The sequence below is a fragment of the Hylobates moloch genome, unplaced genomic scaffold (genome assembly GCF_009828535.3).
Source record: "Hylobates moloch isolate HMO894 unplaced genomic scaffold, HMol_V3 SCAFFOLD_19, whole genome shotgun sequence".
Classification (NCBI taxonomy): domain Eukaryota; kingdom Metazoa; phylum Chordata; class Mammalia; order Primates; family Hylobatidae; genus Hylobates; species Hylobates moloch.
The window spans coordinates 43,717,102-43,732,999 of NW_026652294.1; the positions used below are offsets into that span (position 1 = coordinate 43,717,102).

Genomic DNA, 15,898 nt, shown 5'->3' on the forward strand with positions numbered 1-15,898 from the left:
AAATATCCCATTTCAAAGAAGATCTTTCCTTTATAAGATTAGTAATTCTGTTGTATGAATAGGATTTTTCTCTATTATGCTAAGTATAATCATTTTGTAGTAAATGAATATGGCAATATACTATATGAAAATTTATATGTAATTTGATTATTGGTAATTTAACAAACAGTTCTCTTACTGGAGATCAGGCAGCATATTTCTCTATTTAGGGATGAGGAAACAAGAGGTTTGGAGAGGTTAAGCTATTTTCCTAAGGTTATATAACAGGTATGTGGAATTCTGACGCAGGAACTCCTATCTGTTTAATCCAAAGTGCCTCACACCCAACAATACTGTTCTTACTTGATATATAATGATAAAACCTTGATATGTAATGATGAAACCTAACTACAATCACCAATCTTTTTCTTTCTTTCTCTTTCTTTCTTTCTTTTTTTCTTTTCTTTTTTTTTTTTTTTTGAGATGGAGTCTAGCTCTGTCACCCAGACTGGAGTGCAATGGCACGATCTCCACTCACTGCAGCCTCCACCTCCCGGGTTCAAGCTATTCTCCTGCCTCAGCCTCCCAAGTAGCTGGGATTAGAGGTGCCCGCCACCATGCCCAGCTAATTTTTGTATTTTTAGTAGAGACAGGGTTTCACTGTGTTGGCCAGGCTGGTCTTGAACTCCTGACCTCGTGATCCACCCTCCTTGGCCTCCCAAATTGCTGGGATTACAAGCGTGAGCCACTGCGCCCGGCTCACCCATCTTTTTCTAAGGATAGAGACCAAAGAAGCCACAACCCCTTCCAAGGAGTCAACTGACGCCAATGGGATGCTGTGGTGCAGGACACTCGGGGGGTGCTACAGCTGATGCCCCTTGGTCTCCTGGTGGTGGAAGGGAAATGAGACAAGATACGAGATTGGCATCTAAGCCACACAAAAAGCTGTCTCAGACAGGTTGGGCCAGCAAGCACAATGTCACTATCTATATTGGCTTCTGGTTACCTAATAGGTTTGGTTTGGTAAAAATTAAGAATCGGACTTCCGGGATGCAAGCTACGCCTGGTTCAAAATCTGCTGTCAGCCCCTGTGTTTCAAGCTTAACCTTGAACCTCATCATTAATCAGGTGACCTTAGACTGTTTTATCAGCCACGTATCTGCTAGCATAAATCTCCCTTCTGTGAATTCAGAACACTGATGCCTCACATTCACTAAAAATACAATGCGAGACAGATGCTCACTTTCTTTATTTGCTGTTGTATTCTTGGTCCCACTTTGCCATTTTTAAAACAGGAAAACGTTTCCCTTACTCGAACGCTAAAGTGCAAAGCTGCTGGTGACGCTGCCTTCTCCCACCTCCGCACTCTACTGTCCTTGCAAACTTTGGACAGAGGAAAGGTGGGCACCGGGCGCGAAACTACAAGTCCCGGCATGCACGGCGTTCTCCGCACAGGCGCACGGGGACCGCCCGGCCAGCCGACCAGCCAGCCTGCGGAGACTCCCGGGTCTCCGCGCCGGACTGGGACTAGGGGCAGGCAGCCCGGGCGGAGCGGGCCGGTGCCGAGGGCGGCCCCGGGCATTGCTCTGCCCCGGGCATTGCGCGGCGCGCGTGAGGGGGATGCGGCAGGAGGCGGCGCGGCGGGAGGAGGAGTAGGCGGCGGTGCCCTCGGGAGGGAGCTGCGCGCGGGCCAGACGGCTCCCGGAGGCTCCGCAGTGCCGCCGCCGTCGCCCGGGAGGCTCCGCGCGGGAGCCATGTAACCCTGCGGCGGGCTCCGGGCTGCTCCGTCCTTCCCCAGCTCCCGGGCTAGCGCGGCAGCGGGGCCACGATGAAGAAGCAGTTCAATCGCATGCGCCAGCTGGCCAACCAGACCGTGGGCAGGTAGGTCACCCGCGGGCACCGGTGCCGGTGCGCGCCCGCGAGGCTGCATCCGCCGGGGCGCGCAGGTGATGGAGCCCGCCCGGCCTCCTGTCCTCCTTGCTTCCGTCCCTTCCCCTGCACCAGCTCCCTCCAGGCGCAGCTCGCAGGCGCGACCCCTCCTCCCTGAACTTCCCAGACCCCGGAGCCCTTCTCACCTGCCGCCTTCTGCTCCTTGCTCCAGTTGCCAAGCGCAGAGTGTGACGCATCCTTTACCTGCGTCCCCGGCTGCCCCTTCGCTTCGTCCTCCCTGCCTTTCCCCGGGACTCCCTTCGCCCTCTGGCCGCGTATCTTTCTGGAAACAGGTGTTTGCTCTGATTGTGCTGGAGGCAGCCGAACCGCAGTCGGTCTCCGGAGATCTCTTCCCTCTCCTCTCCTGCGCCGAGTTCAGGGCTGCTCCCGGGTCCAGGGAAGTGCTGGGCCTGGTCGGCCTGCCCCTCCCGCCGTGTTTGTTTTCAGGGACTATGACTGTACGAGATTCTGGATCACTTTCCTGGCTGGGTTTCTTAAGGCGTTTGGTGAGGGGAAAGGGTGAGGGGTGGGAGAGGGAGGAAGGTGCTGGTGGAATGGCGTTGCTGCCTGCTTGATGTTAAGACTGATTTCAGTGGAGGGAGGGAGGCTGCAAAAAGGAGGCCCAAGTCCTCGGGAAGATGAGATAAGCAGAGAATCGCAGCCAGGTAGGGGAGGGGGACAGAGGCCCCACAGTCAGAAGAGTCTGGCCCGGGGAAGCTGCAAGACCCCGCCTGCTGCCATCACGGTGAAAATGGGCTACATCTGGACTCCAGGAGCGGCTCTGCAGGGTGCCAACATCTATTAAGGTTATATAAAAATCCTGGTGGGTCTCTCCCAAGACTAGATATTCTTTGAGCACAGGATCGTTAGGTAGAGGGGATTTTTCCTGGAACCTCTACTCCTGGGGAGGGATTTCCGTTGCTGCTGTGGCAAAGGAATTCAGGTGTGCAGTTCTAAAGCAATCAGAAAGCAAAGAATCCAGCCTTGGGTGCAGTTCAAATGCAAGCTCAACACATCGAGGGCTCTCCACTAGGTTTACCAAGAAACCGAATACCTTTCTTGGGTGGGAAGTGGAGCCTGAACTGGCACCTGGTAGGATGGGGGTGGGGACATCCCTGGGGAATAGGGGACATCTGAACTCCGGTCTAAGCATACTGCCCTAGTTACAGTGGGCATTTGAGGGCAGGGGATGCGGTGGCTTCTTATGCTTCCAGGGACTCCAGATGGTTTCCAAGTAACAATGTCTAAAATTGACTTGGATTCATTTTTCCTTCCCAAACACATGTGCTTTAACATGAGGGGGAATTTATGAATAGCAGAGTCAGATTAGCCCAGATTTCTGGCATGATATTGCCACAGATATAGCCTCACGTGGACTGCCTTTTGATGTGTTGGATGCCGAGATAGTGTTTCCTGGTATTCGTTGTTTAGCAGATGACAGTCAAGCCGACCCGTCTTTAATGTCTTGGCTTCTTCCATCACCCTGCAGGCGGGCATTGGCCATCACCTCAGACCAGCCAAATGACCAGGAGGCCCCTGACACTAGACTCGGGTTGCTGGTTTCTCTTGGTCTTGGGGTTTCAGTGCTGTGCTAGAATCTAAATGTTCAAAACGTGTTTATGCCTCCTCCCTGGCCTTCCTGAAGCACAATTCTTCTTTTTTTCAGGACCTGTTTTTACATGGGGGAGATTTTTGTGCCATGGCATCATATCTTATTTTTCAGCCTCATCCATGGGGGGAATGCAAAATGGTGAGGGGAGGTTGGATTTCAGAAAAAGTGGTCTTAGGTATTGACAGCACGTTCTTGGAAGTCCAAGCAGCTGGTTACCAAGAGGTTCTTTCCTCTTCTTTGTTGGGACTCTGGTGGATATTGGCATATGGATGCATTCTGCCTTTCTCCATTGGTAGCCATTGTGCTGTGCACTGGGCCAGGTGAGGGCCAGCCTGTATCGCTTTTGATGAAATCCAGAGCAAGCCTTTTAAAGCAAAAACCAGTTCATGTTACCTTGCTGCTGAAAAGCTTCCAGCGACATCTTATTGTGCTTAGCATCTCATATCTTGCCAGGGTTCTACAGGACCATCCTTGGTTGGCCTTTTTTCTTAACTCTTTTTCTCCCCATTCTCATCTCTTCCACTCTCTCCACATTCATGGAGCTCTAGCCATGTGGCCTTTCTTGCCCCAAACACACTGAGCTCATATCCACCTTGAGGATTTGTTTTTACTGTTTTCCCGTTTTTTTTTTTCTTGGCTGAGAATGTGCTCCTTCCAAGTAGCTTTTTCTCATCATTTCAGCCTTGGTTCCAAGGCCTTCAAGAGGCCCTTCCTCCCCTATTTACCTCCAGCTCATCATTTTTTCACTTCTGGACAGCACTCATCACTGATTGAAACACTTTTATTTTTTATTTTCTTGTCTGTCTGCTTCCAGCAGAATATATTGATTGCTGTCGTATGCCTGTGTAGATAGTGCAGTGCCGTTTAGACTATTGACTCTCAATCGATGTTTATTGCTGAGATTAAAACGGTTTACCCCAGGGTCCATGAGGGTCAGTGAGAGGGGCAGCTTCTCCTCTATTACGGAGAATGTTTTGGGTCATGATCCTATGGGTACTGGAGTAAAAGAGCCCGCGGTTGCTTGTTAATTTCTTAAATCAGTAGAAGCACATAGGATTGGAATTTGGACTTTAGGTGTGCAGTTATAAAGCACTTGATTTTTATCCTTGTATTTTTCTAAAGTTTTCCTCTTTCCGAGGGAGGACTAAGAGGACTTAAAGTCCTTCCTCACGGCTCGCCTTCCCTAAGTTGCAGGTTCTGGAGTTCTGAATATAAAACTTCAAGTCATTTTAACAATGTAGGAGTTGCCCTACTTAAACGTACTCTGCTGGGTTACTAGTACTTTCTCTTGAAGTGCTCACGTCCAAGGTGTATTGAGGGCGTCAGCAACTATGAAGAGATTTGATAAAACCCATAGTATTTGACTGAGAAACGTTTCGGCCCCTCCTTGGTCTGTTTCCTTAGTCTGCACGTGTTCCTTCTGCTTTGAACTTTCCCCTTTCTGTCCCTTCACTTCAATCCCTCCTTTGGGAAGCACTCCCTGGCCACCGTGTGCCTCATGGTTAGGAGCACAGGCTTTCCACTGGGACAGGTTTAGTTTGTTGCTGACTGTGGAATCCTGAGCTTAATTCTCTGCACATTAATTTTCTTACTTGCAAAATGGGAGTAATAAGGATTGCACTGTGGTAATGTGGTAACTGCAGTGATAACATAAATAACCTGTGAAAAGTACCTAGCAGTGCTCAGCACTAGGAAATGCTTAATAAATAGTAGCTACAAGTATCTCTGGGCAAATGTTATGACTGTTATTGAATTATATGCACTATGGCATATGTACCTTTATTAGATGCCTACTGTGTGCCAGACACTGCTCTGGTTCAGGGAGTATTGCAGTACAGGGCAAACAAAATTCCTGTTCGCCTGGAACCTGCATTCTAGGCCGGGTGCGGTGGCTCACACCTGTAGTCCCAGCACTTTGGGAGGCCAAGGAGGGTGGATCACCTGAGGTCAGGAGTTCGAGACCAGCCTGGCCAACATGGTGAAACCCCGTCTCTACTAAAAATACAAAAATTAGCTGGGCATGGTGGCCAGGTGCCTGTAATCCCAGCTACTGGGGAGGCTGAGGCGGGAGAATCACTTGAACCCAGGAGGTGGAGGTTGCAGGGAGCCAAGATTGCGCCACTGCACTCCATCCTGGGCGACAGAGTGAGACTCCGTCTCTCTCTCTCTCTCTCTCTCTCTCTCTCACACACACCCACACACACACACACACACACACACACACACACACACACACACACACAAAAAGAACCTGCATTCTAAAAGCATGCTATGGTTATAATGGCTCACTTGTGTTATAATTTTTATCTTTTGTCATTTACTTTCCCCACTAGATTTTAAATTCTTTGGAGGCAGGGACAACTGCCCTAACGCTGCCCTGTATAGAAGGTCCTCTGTCATTCTTTGGCAATGGAATGAGTAAGTGAACAAAAGATCCATGCGCTATAGATAGGGGAGTCTTTTGAAGTAGTTCAAAGATGGGGAAAGCTCCTGATACCATGTTTCTTTAACGTTGTGATGGTGGTCAGAGGAGAGAGGAACAGCTGCACTGCTGGGCATTGGAAGGATAGAGCAAGATTTAAGGGAGAATTTGGTTCTTGCCTGATTGATGGCAGCATTTTTCTTTTTACCTTCGAGAGAGTCTAGTGGTTGCTGGAGTGAGAAGCATACCGAAAGACATAGAGTATTTTTCTTGGAAGTGACATTTGCTTGGTGTTGGGTGGAGCCAAGCCCTGAGCTAAAATTTGGCACCCACGAGACCCACTAAGAGAAAGAAAACGGAAGAAGTAATGGTACCTTGATTTGGTGGGGAGGACCTTTTTTTTTCCAGCCTGCACAGTGGGTTCACAGCGGCCCCATCCTCGGAGGGCTGTCACTAGGTTGGAGGGAGCCTGGTCCACTGAAGTGCTCAACAAATGGGTGAGGTGGTTCGTTGTCACTGAACACCCATTCAAGTCTTCCAAAAATAATGTTGGCCTCCTAAGTAGAAAAGGATTCTTAGGAACGATTTCAGCAGCTACTGCCCCGTGATGGTCCAAGTGGGGCTTGTGCTGTTGTTTAAAATGGGTGATGTTCAAAGTATCTGGGAGTCGGTGAGGAACTGTGGGTGTGCGGGAAGGAGAAGGCTGGTTGGGTCGGGTTGAATTGTGTGGATTTAGAGGCTATTAGTTGGGGAGTGAAGACAAAGTTTTGTTTCTGGAGCCCTGTTTTCTATTCCTTGACTGCTTTGCGTACATTGCAAAGCAGGCTTGGTTTCTGGTGCACAGCTTTGCAAGTATCATTGCTGCTGTATAGCTCTTGGAATTCAGCTGCAGAAGCCCAGGCATTAGCCAGTGGTGGGGAGCCTGGGAGCTGGATGCTGAGGCTGCAGCAGCCTCTAGGAGCACTGGTGCTGCAGACATTTTTGTTTGGGCCAAAGCTGGCAAAGTCAGTGAGGATCTTTTCCTTGAAGGTTTCCCTGAGACATTGCCCTGCCTTGTAGTAGGCCTTCTAAGAGCCATGACCCAATCAATAGGACATTAGAGGAAAATCGGAACCAATTCCAAATTTTGCTTTGGACTGCTTTGTTCCTTCCCTTCTATTTCCCTTACTGTGAGTTAGACCTGCCAGACCAACACAGGCCCTGCCATGGGCTTCATGTTAGCCCAGCAGGGCTGGGTGGACCCAAATCCGTCCCCCAAGGATCGCTGTGCACATTGAATGGGTCTCAGAGCAAAGTTTTTCATTAGAGTTTTATGGAAACCCAGGCCTTACTGCCTGTTCTGCTGTATATATGTGAGAGATAACAGAGTGTGCTAACCCACTGATTACTGGGTTAGCAAATCTGGAGAGGATATTCTTTGCTCTTATCTTCTAAGATCCTTACTGTGTGGGTCTGCTGGGTTTCACCTTCTGCTGAGCTGCTGTCAGCAGTCAGCCTGAAGCTGTCTAGATTTCCTGCAGAATTCCGTTATCCCAGACCTGCAAGTCATTGTGAGGAAGCCATGCTCTTAAATAGCAATTAATCATTTTCCTTCCCATTTTGTCTCCATCAAAGAAATTTATCAATGATCTTTTTTTAATGATGGGCAATAAGGACCATTTTTTTTTTCTCTAGAGAAAGTGAATCAGTAGCCATACGAATATACCGGTAATTTATGGCCATTCCTTTTAGAGGGGATTAGTAAGTAGCCCTTTTATTAATAATCAAGAGCAGATTATTTCAAATGCTATTTGATAAAGACAGCAAATAATAAAATTATGCTTCAGCTCTGTGTGGATGTAGTTGTAGGTCAGGCAGGAGGTTGGGGGGAGAGTCAGAGAGTCAGGCCTCTTCCCTTGGGCGTGGGGCATCCAATTGAGCTGGCACCTGGAACTCCACCGCCTTTGGGAAGTTTGTGGCTGTCTAGCAATTTCAAACTCTTCTTTCTGTCCAGGAAGCAGATGTTTTGCTTTCATTTTCCAACTTTAGAGCTTATTTTTAGAATAAATGTTTATTTTCCCACAGAATTCAATTTACTTTTTTTAACCATCATTTTGGTTATATAAGTATTATTTGTTTATGGTAGAAAAATCATAAACTTACGGATGGGCTAAAAGGAAAAAAAGTCACCTATAATCTCATTACCCAGAGACCATAGTTAATATTTTAGATATGGATATATATATATATATATACATTCTTTAAAAAGAATAGAGACCATACTCTGTATACTGTTTTGTAACCTGTTTTTTTTCCTTCATATGACATCTTGGATATGATCCCATGTCAATAACTGTTAATCCCCAGCATAATTTTTCAAGGCTATGCAATATTCCACTGTATTTAACTCATTTTCTTTTGCTACTCACTTAGCAAATATTTCTCATGAATTTAGCTTCTTAGGATGAAGTCTCAGAAATGTAATTGCTGGGTAAAAGGATATGTGAATTTTTAAGACTGTGAGTGTGTATATTATACACACACACACACACACACACACACATACACACACTGCTTTCACTGCAGCCTTGAACTCCTGTGCTCAAGTGATCCTCCATCCTCCGCCTCCCTAAGTGCTGGGATTATAGGTATGCAACACCACACCTGGCCCTGCCTCTTTTATTTTCTAGTGAGGCTGAACTTTTTTTTTTTTTGAGATGGAGTCTCACTCTGTCACCCAGTCTGGAGTGCAGTGGCATGATCTCGGCTCACTGCAAGCTCTGCCTCCTGGGTTCATGCCATTCTCCTGCCTCAGCCTCCCGCGTAGCTGGGACTACAGGCACCCGCCACCATGCCTGGCTAATTTTTTTTTTTTTTTTGTATTTTTAGTGGAGACAGGGTTTCACCGTGTTAGCTAGGATGGTCTCCATCTCCTGACCTTGTGATCTGCCTGCTTTGGCCTCCCAAATTGCTGGGATTACAGGTGTAAGCCACTGTGCCTGGCCTTGAGGCTGAACATTTTTAAAGTTCTCTTGACATTAGTTGCCTTTTCTAAATTGCCTGCATTTGTCTTTGCCCCATTTTTCTAAAGTCATGTTCACAATTGTTTTCTTATTGGTGTTAAGGTAATTTTTAATATATTAAGCATATGCATGCTTTGTCATATGCTACACACATCTCCCTACAGGTTTTAAAAATTTTTGTTGTATGTCTTTTTTTTTTTTTTTGGCCATGTATAAATTTAACATTTTGTGATCTTAAGTCTATCTATTTGTGGTTTGTTCTTCAGTGTTATGTTTGGGGATACTTTGCCCAGATGCAGATTATATAATTATGCATACATTTTTATTACTATTGATAATAATTTCATTTTACCTTCAGATCTCTAATATGTCAGTCATTGATTTTGATGTATGACATGGCTTAGGTATAATACTTACACTTTTTAAAATTGATTACCCTGCTATTGAATAGTGTAATTCATACCCACCATATTGAAATATCATCATCATTATGTACTAAAAAATTTCATCTACTTTTATCTTTTTCTAGGATTTCTAGTTTGTTTTCTTGTCTGTTGGTTCTGGCAGGAATTTAAGATGGACTCAGCTACCCAGATAAGCAGTGGTGGGTTAATCCTTATCATGAGACCCCGTCCATTGGGTGGGAGTGGAGTCAGGCTTAACTCCTCAGCTCAGCTTCAACTCGGGCCATTCCTGGGTCTTTAGAGCTCAACAGCCTTTGCCTGAGGATCTTGCTGTGTCTTAACCACAGTTAACCTCCAAACTGTTCCATTATGAAAGAAAGTTGATCAGTTTTCTTGACTGTGCTCATTTGTTTATTGTCTCTCATTATTACTTTTTAAAAGTGTATATTAAGATGGAGAAAAATGGACATTTTTACAATATCGAGTATAATGAGAATTCTTCTCATCTGGGAATAGGGCATGTTTATTCCGATCTATTTATAATCCTATAAAGTAGTTCGTGTCCATTTTGCTCCTATACAATTTTGCTTTTACTTATAGGTAATTTGTCAGTGTTGTTACTGTAGCTTCAGTGATTTGAATCTTTTGTTAAATTATATATTTTTTCTTACTCTTTATTGCTGGAATGTAGCAAAGTTGTTGATTTTTATGTAATTGTCTTAACAGCCGCCTTCATGAACTATCTCATTACTTTTAAATACTTTTTTTAAAAAAAATTGAGTCTGTGGGATTTTCCAGGTAGACAATCATATCTTCTGCAAATAATAATTTTGTATTTTCCTCTCTGGTGGTTTATACTTATTTTATTTTCTCATCTAATTGCATTGTCTAGGACTTATAGAACAGTGTTAAAATATCATGGCAATATGTGGACATTCATGTCTTATTAACCTCAATTAAAATACATGATGATTGGTTTGAAATATTTTGTTTTTTAATTATGTTACATATTGCATAATTTTATTTTACTTTGAGGTTTTCTTTGACATCAAAGTTAAATTTGATTTATCGTGGCGTTTGCAGATGATCACAATGTGTTTCTTTCTTTGGTTTTAATATCACTCAATAATTTATTCCATATATATTTATTGGGCACTTTTATGTTCCAGGCATCATTGATACATCAATGATAGAGTCAGTACCCATGAGGAGCTTGTGTTTTGGATGCTTGAACCTCAATAGATTTTGTAATATTGAGCTCTCCTTGCCTTCCTGCAGTTAATCTTGAGTATGGTGTGTGCATATTTTTCGATACTGCTTGATTTAATTTGTTATTTAGGATGTTGGCATTCAACATTCATAAATGAAAGCATTTGATTTTTTTTCCCCATATCTGTCATGTTTTGTTAATTGTGTAAAATGAGTTGTTCAATGTTCTTTTTGTTCCTGTAGAATGGCAAGATGGAGAAGTACTCGTTCTTTGAAGATAAAAACAACTTTCCAAGGGTGTTTTCTAGATGTAGTTCTTTGACAGTTTTCCAGATTTCTTGAATGGTTATTGAACTATTCATGTTGTCTATCTTTTCTTGAGTCAGTTTGAATAACGTATTTGATAGAAAAGCATTCATTGTACGATGATTTTAAAATTTAATAGAATCTCTTTGATTATATCATTGTCTTTCCATTGTCATTCCTAATTTACAAGTCTTTTTCCCTTTGACAAGTTTTGCCCCAGAGGAAGTCTCTCCCTACCCGTCAGCTCTTAGGTTTAGGCTATTTTCATTTGGATTTCTTTCTCATTAGCTTTTGATCAGCATATATGTTTTCTAGTAAATTCTGCTTTTTTCAGATTCTTTCCTCCTGATTTCCCTGGGTTTACTTTGTTCTTTTCCTGGTCTTTAGTCTTCCATGTTGTATTAGGATAGGTTAGGCTCTGCTGTGATAACACATGAGCTCTGGAATTTCAGGGGCTTAACATAGCAAAAGCTTCCTTTAAGCTCCTGTGAATGTGATGTGAGTCAGGAGGACTCCCATGGACAGCTCTCCTCCTCCCTGTGTGATTCTGGAATCTAGTCTATCCAGCTTCCCCTCCACCTCAAAATCTCAGTATGTGGTTTTCAGTCAGTGCTAAAGGTAAAAGAGAAAATAGAAGCGGTATACTGGCTCTTAGATGCCTGGGCCTGGAATTCACAAACGTCACTTATGTTCACTTTTCATGGGCCAGTACTAGTCCCCTGGATATGACTGGAGACAGGGAGCCTCCACCCCTGTTGAATCTCCAGTAGTCTTCTTTCTCTCTGCTTCCACTGCGCAAGACTGTCTTTTGAATCTGCAGTCCTCTCTGCCCTGCCCTACCCTCCGAGGTTCAGGTATGCTCACTGCAAACTCCGCCTCCCGGGTTCAAGTGATTCTCCTGCCTCAGCCTCCCAAGTACCTGAGATTACAGGCAGCTGCCATCACACCAGGCTAATTTTTGTATTTTTAGTAGAGACAGGGTTTCACCATGTTGGCCAGGCTGGTCTTGAACTCCTGACCTCAGGAGATCCATCCACCTTGGCCTCCCACAGTGCTGGGATTACAGGTGTGAGCCACCGTGCCCGGCCAGAGAAAATTAATTTTTTGTTTTGAGCCCTTTCTACAATAGGGAAAGGAATAATGAAGAGAACAGAAATTATCCTACCGTACTGGAATGGCACCTACTTTATGGGGGTATTGTCAAGGTTAAGTAAGATAATAAATATAATATCCTTAGAATAACCCCTGGTTGTAATAAGCACTCAATAAATGACAGTTATTACCGCTATTCCTTGCTGTGCTGAAAGTGTCTTTGACATGAAGCATTTATATTGTTACATTTATATTCCTCATTACCTGAAAATTACAACTGGAAATTGATACTCATTTGTCTTCTTTTCCCAAATCAAGCCCAGTTTTTCTGTATTTAGCCAAGAGCATGCCTGAAGGCAGTACCTTGAGGTATCAGTAATTGTAATGGCTTCGCTCATTGAATCCCTATTGTGACTAATAGTTATTGTATCACTCAATTTAAGTCGAGGTTAAGCTGCTGTAACAAAAGTCCCCAAATCTCAGCTGCTTACAGCATTGGCCAGTGGCGGGTTAGAGGCGGCTCTTCTGAGACCCAGGCTGCTGTGGGCTCAGTTCCACACATGGTGCAGTGATGGCAGAGGCAGTAAATGAGGATGTGATAAGTTATATCCTGGCTCTGAATATTTTGGAAGTGACGCCTGCCACTTCCGCTCTCAAAGTAGAAGGCAATCCTGATACTGGCCAAAAGGAATAGAGCCACAGAAGCCACATCTGTGTCATCTGTTGTCAGGAACTAGGCTATGTAGTTTATAAGCATTATTTTAATTCACTCATTGCAACATCTCTGTGAATGGGGCTATTTACAGCCCCATTTCACAGACGGGGAAATAGAGGCTAAAAGCAGCAGAGCCAGATTTGAACCAGGGCCTAAGTAGGTCAACCATAGGCAAATGTCTCTCCTGCTTCTCTCTGCCTAATCTTGTTATTTCTGCTGCCTCAGAGTCCCTCAAAGTTATTTCAGTTTAGGTGGTTTTAGAAATGCTAATTAACTGCTCCTGACTTGAATAAAAATAAAAATGTCACATTCATTTAAGATAATTGAGTGTCTTGTATGTACCCTTAACCACAAGGAGCATAAAGTGAAATTTCTGCCAATAGAAGATTCTTTCATTTTGTTTTTTTATTGCAATTTCAGCAGAAAAGGTAAGAGAAAGTTCTTTGTAGCTCTATGCTGAGAGAAGCAGTTTATCTGCAAAAGTCCCTACAGACTCCTATGTAACACATTACCTAACAAGGACCTGAAAACATACAGTCTGAGAAAGGAATGTGAAAAGTGGACAGAGCTTTTAGCACTAGGAATCTCGTGCACACTGTTGCCTTTGCACATGCGTGTGCACACTGGCTTGGTTTTCCTAGATGCTGTTTAAGTGTGTCCTCTGATGGACACTTGCGCAGTACGGCACAGACCTTCCTGTTTTATCCTCCCAACAACTCTGAAGAGTAGGTTCTGGTGTCTCCCCCATTTTCTACACAAGTCTCAGAGCAGGTGAGTGCCTTGTTGCTGCTGGTTGCATAGCTGGTGAGGGAAGTGGTTTGAGATTTGCTTCCAGAAATGCTGGCTCTGACATTGATATTTTTCATCACTGTACTTTAATGACTCTGCAGTAGGGAAAGAAGCATAAAAAATTAAATGTCTAATATTAGTGGAATGATTAAGTAAATTCTGGTACATTTGCACAATTGTAACTATTAGTGTTTTTATGACATTCAAAAAATGTCTAAGGGCTGAGAGACATGTTTACGATAAGGGAACAGGATATATGAGTGCATACAGGGTTAAGATTGTACAGTATTTTAAAAAATGCATAGAAAAGTCTGGAAGGAAATCAGGAAAGACTAGAAGATTAAGCATAAAATGTTATCTCTGGGCAGGATTATGAGTGATTTGATTTCTGCTGCTTATGCTTTTTTTTTAACTTCCAAATTTCTTAAAATAAACGTGTATTTTATTGAAGAGAGAGAGAGAAAAAAAGCTTCCAGGACTCAAAGTAGACAACTGTAGTCAGAATTTCTTAGAATGATATTTTATTTTAACTTTGGGGCCCTAAAAAGTCTAAGTACAAATATGTTTCCAGTTGCCTTGACTCCTGCTTTTAAATGTGAGAAATCTCTTATCTTTAATGTTCTGGAAGGGATGTGATGTCAGATCTCATTTTCTAGGATAAAATAGTCTGCCATTGGAAAATGATATGCTAATAGCCTTTTAGGTCATTGCTACTAATTTTAAAGACATAACATTTTGAGACTTGGTCTGTATGACACATAGCTGAAATTTGCTGGTTCCCCCATAATCAGTTAGGGTTCTCTGGGTGCAGCAGCAGAAATAGACTCTAGCTAATTTTAGCAAAAAAGGAGTTTTGGGAAGGGTGGGGATGGTTAAAAAATCAAAGGGAAGAGCTGGACACTGCGGCTTGGGAGTGACCACAGTGTCCCTGCTGCAGGGCAAAGGACAGCCTCGTCAGAGGCCACTGGCAAAGGGGTTGCTTCAAAATTCTTTTCTGTCATTGGGTCACTCAGGTGATTCACATATGACAGTGTAGTTGGTTAAGTCTGATCTTCACTTGGAAACAGTGGGAGAATAGGAATTCTTTTGATTGACAGTCTACAATGACAGCAGTGAGGAGAGGCAGAGTGCAAAAGGAAAATCAGACTCTTGGCCTGAAGACAGGGAAGGGACGATGCTGTTTAACCTACCCAGTTGTTGACCAGGCACTTTAATCAGTGACATCAAAGACCCCACCTTGATCAATTTGCCGAGGTTCCACTTACCGATTTAGTGTGTTTCCTGGCATTCAAAGTAGTCCATTCTTTTTTCTTTTCTTTCTTTTTTTTTTTTTTGATACGAAGTCTCCCTCTGTCGCCCAGGCTGGAGTGCAGTGGCGTGAGCTCACTGCAACCTCTGCCTCCCAGGTTCAAGTGATTCTTGTGCCTTACTATCCCAAATAGCTGGGACTACTGGCATGTGCCACCATACCTGGCTAATTTATATATATATATATATATATATATTTTTTTTTTTGAGGGAGAATTTAGCTCTGTCACCCAGGCTGAAGTGCAGTGGTGTGATCTCGGCTCACTGCAACCTCCGCCTCCCGGGTTCAAGCAATTCTCCTGCCTCAGCCTCCTGAGTAGCTGGGATTACAGGCGCCCACCACCAGGCCCAGCTAATTTTTGTATTTTTAGTAGAGACAGGGTTTCACTGTGTTGGCCAGGCTGGTCTCGAACTCCTGACCTCAGGTGATCTACCCACCTCAGCCTCCCAAAGTGCTGGGATTACAAGCGTGAGCTACTGTGCCCAACCAATTTTTGTATTTTTACTAGAGATGGGGTTTCACTATGTTGGCCAGACTGGTCTTGAACTCGACCTCAAGCAATCTGCCTGCCTCTGCCTCCCTAAGTGCTGGAATTGCAGGCGTGAGCCACCGTGCCTGGCCCCAGAGAAGTCCATTTTTATCTCTTACCTATCCAGTTGGCTCCTATGAATCCATCCCTGAATTATATTTTATCTGTTTCTCCTTTTTAATTTATTTAAATTTTATTTTAGAGACAGTGTCTCACTCTGCTGCCCAGGCTGGAGTGCAGTGGCGTGGGTCATAGCTCACTGTATCCTCGACTTCCTGGGCTCCAATCATCCTCCCGTCTAGGCCTCTTGCTTTTTAAATTTCTGTATCTTAATGATAGTCTGCTTCTCTAGCCTTAACTTTTGCAGGGACTCCTTTCCTTGTATTCTTGCCCTGAATCTCTTCTTCCTCTGACTTCCCGCAACATAGCCCAGACCATATTTTTGAATACATGGACTGAAGAATGTAATTTTCCTTCTTTTTCAAGTTTTGTTCTGTGGGGAAAAAAATCCTAGCACTGTTGGAAATACTGCATACTACAAATTTATCTTAGAAATTTACAATCTATATTTGTATTTAAGTCTCTAAGAAGTTCTGCAGTT

General features: G+C 44.0%; 1 protein-coding gene across 4 annotated transcripts in view; it reads left to right on the forward strand.

Annotated features, from left to right (window-relative positions):
* Nucleotides 1-1,448: 1,448 nt before the first annotated feature.
* The window catches only part of ARHGAP44 (Rho GTPase activating protein 44), a 205,530-nt gene continuing 191,080 nt past the window's right edge, over nucleotides 1,449-15,898 (forward strand). For all 4 annotated transcript variants that reach the window (XM_032139111.2, XM_032139112.2, XM_032139117.2 and 1 more), the window contains exon 1: nucleotides 1,449-1,860. In XM_032139111.2, coding sequence (XP_031995002.1) covers nucleotides 1,808-1,860 — 53 coding nt within the window. In that variant the 5' untranslated portion in view covers nucleotides 1,449-1,807. The remainder of the gene's footprint in view (nucleotides 1,861-15,898) is intronic.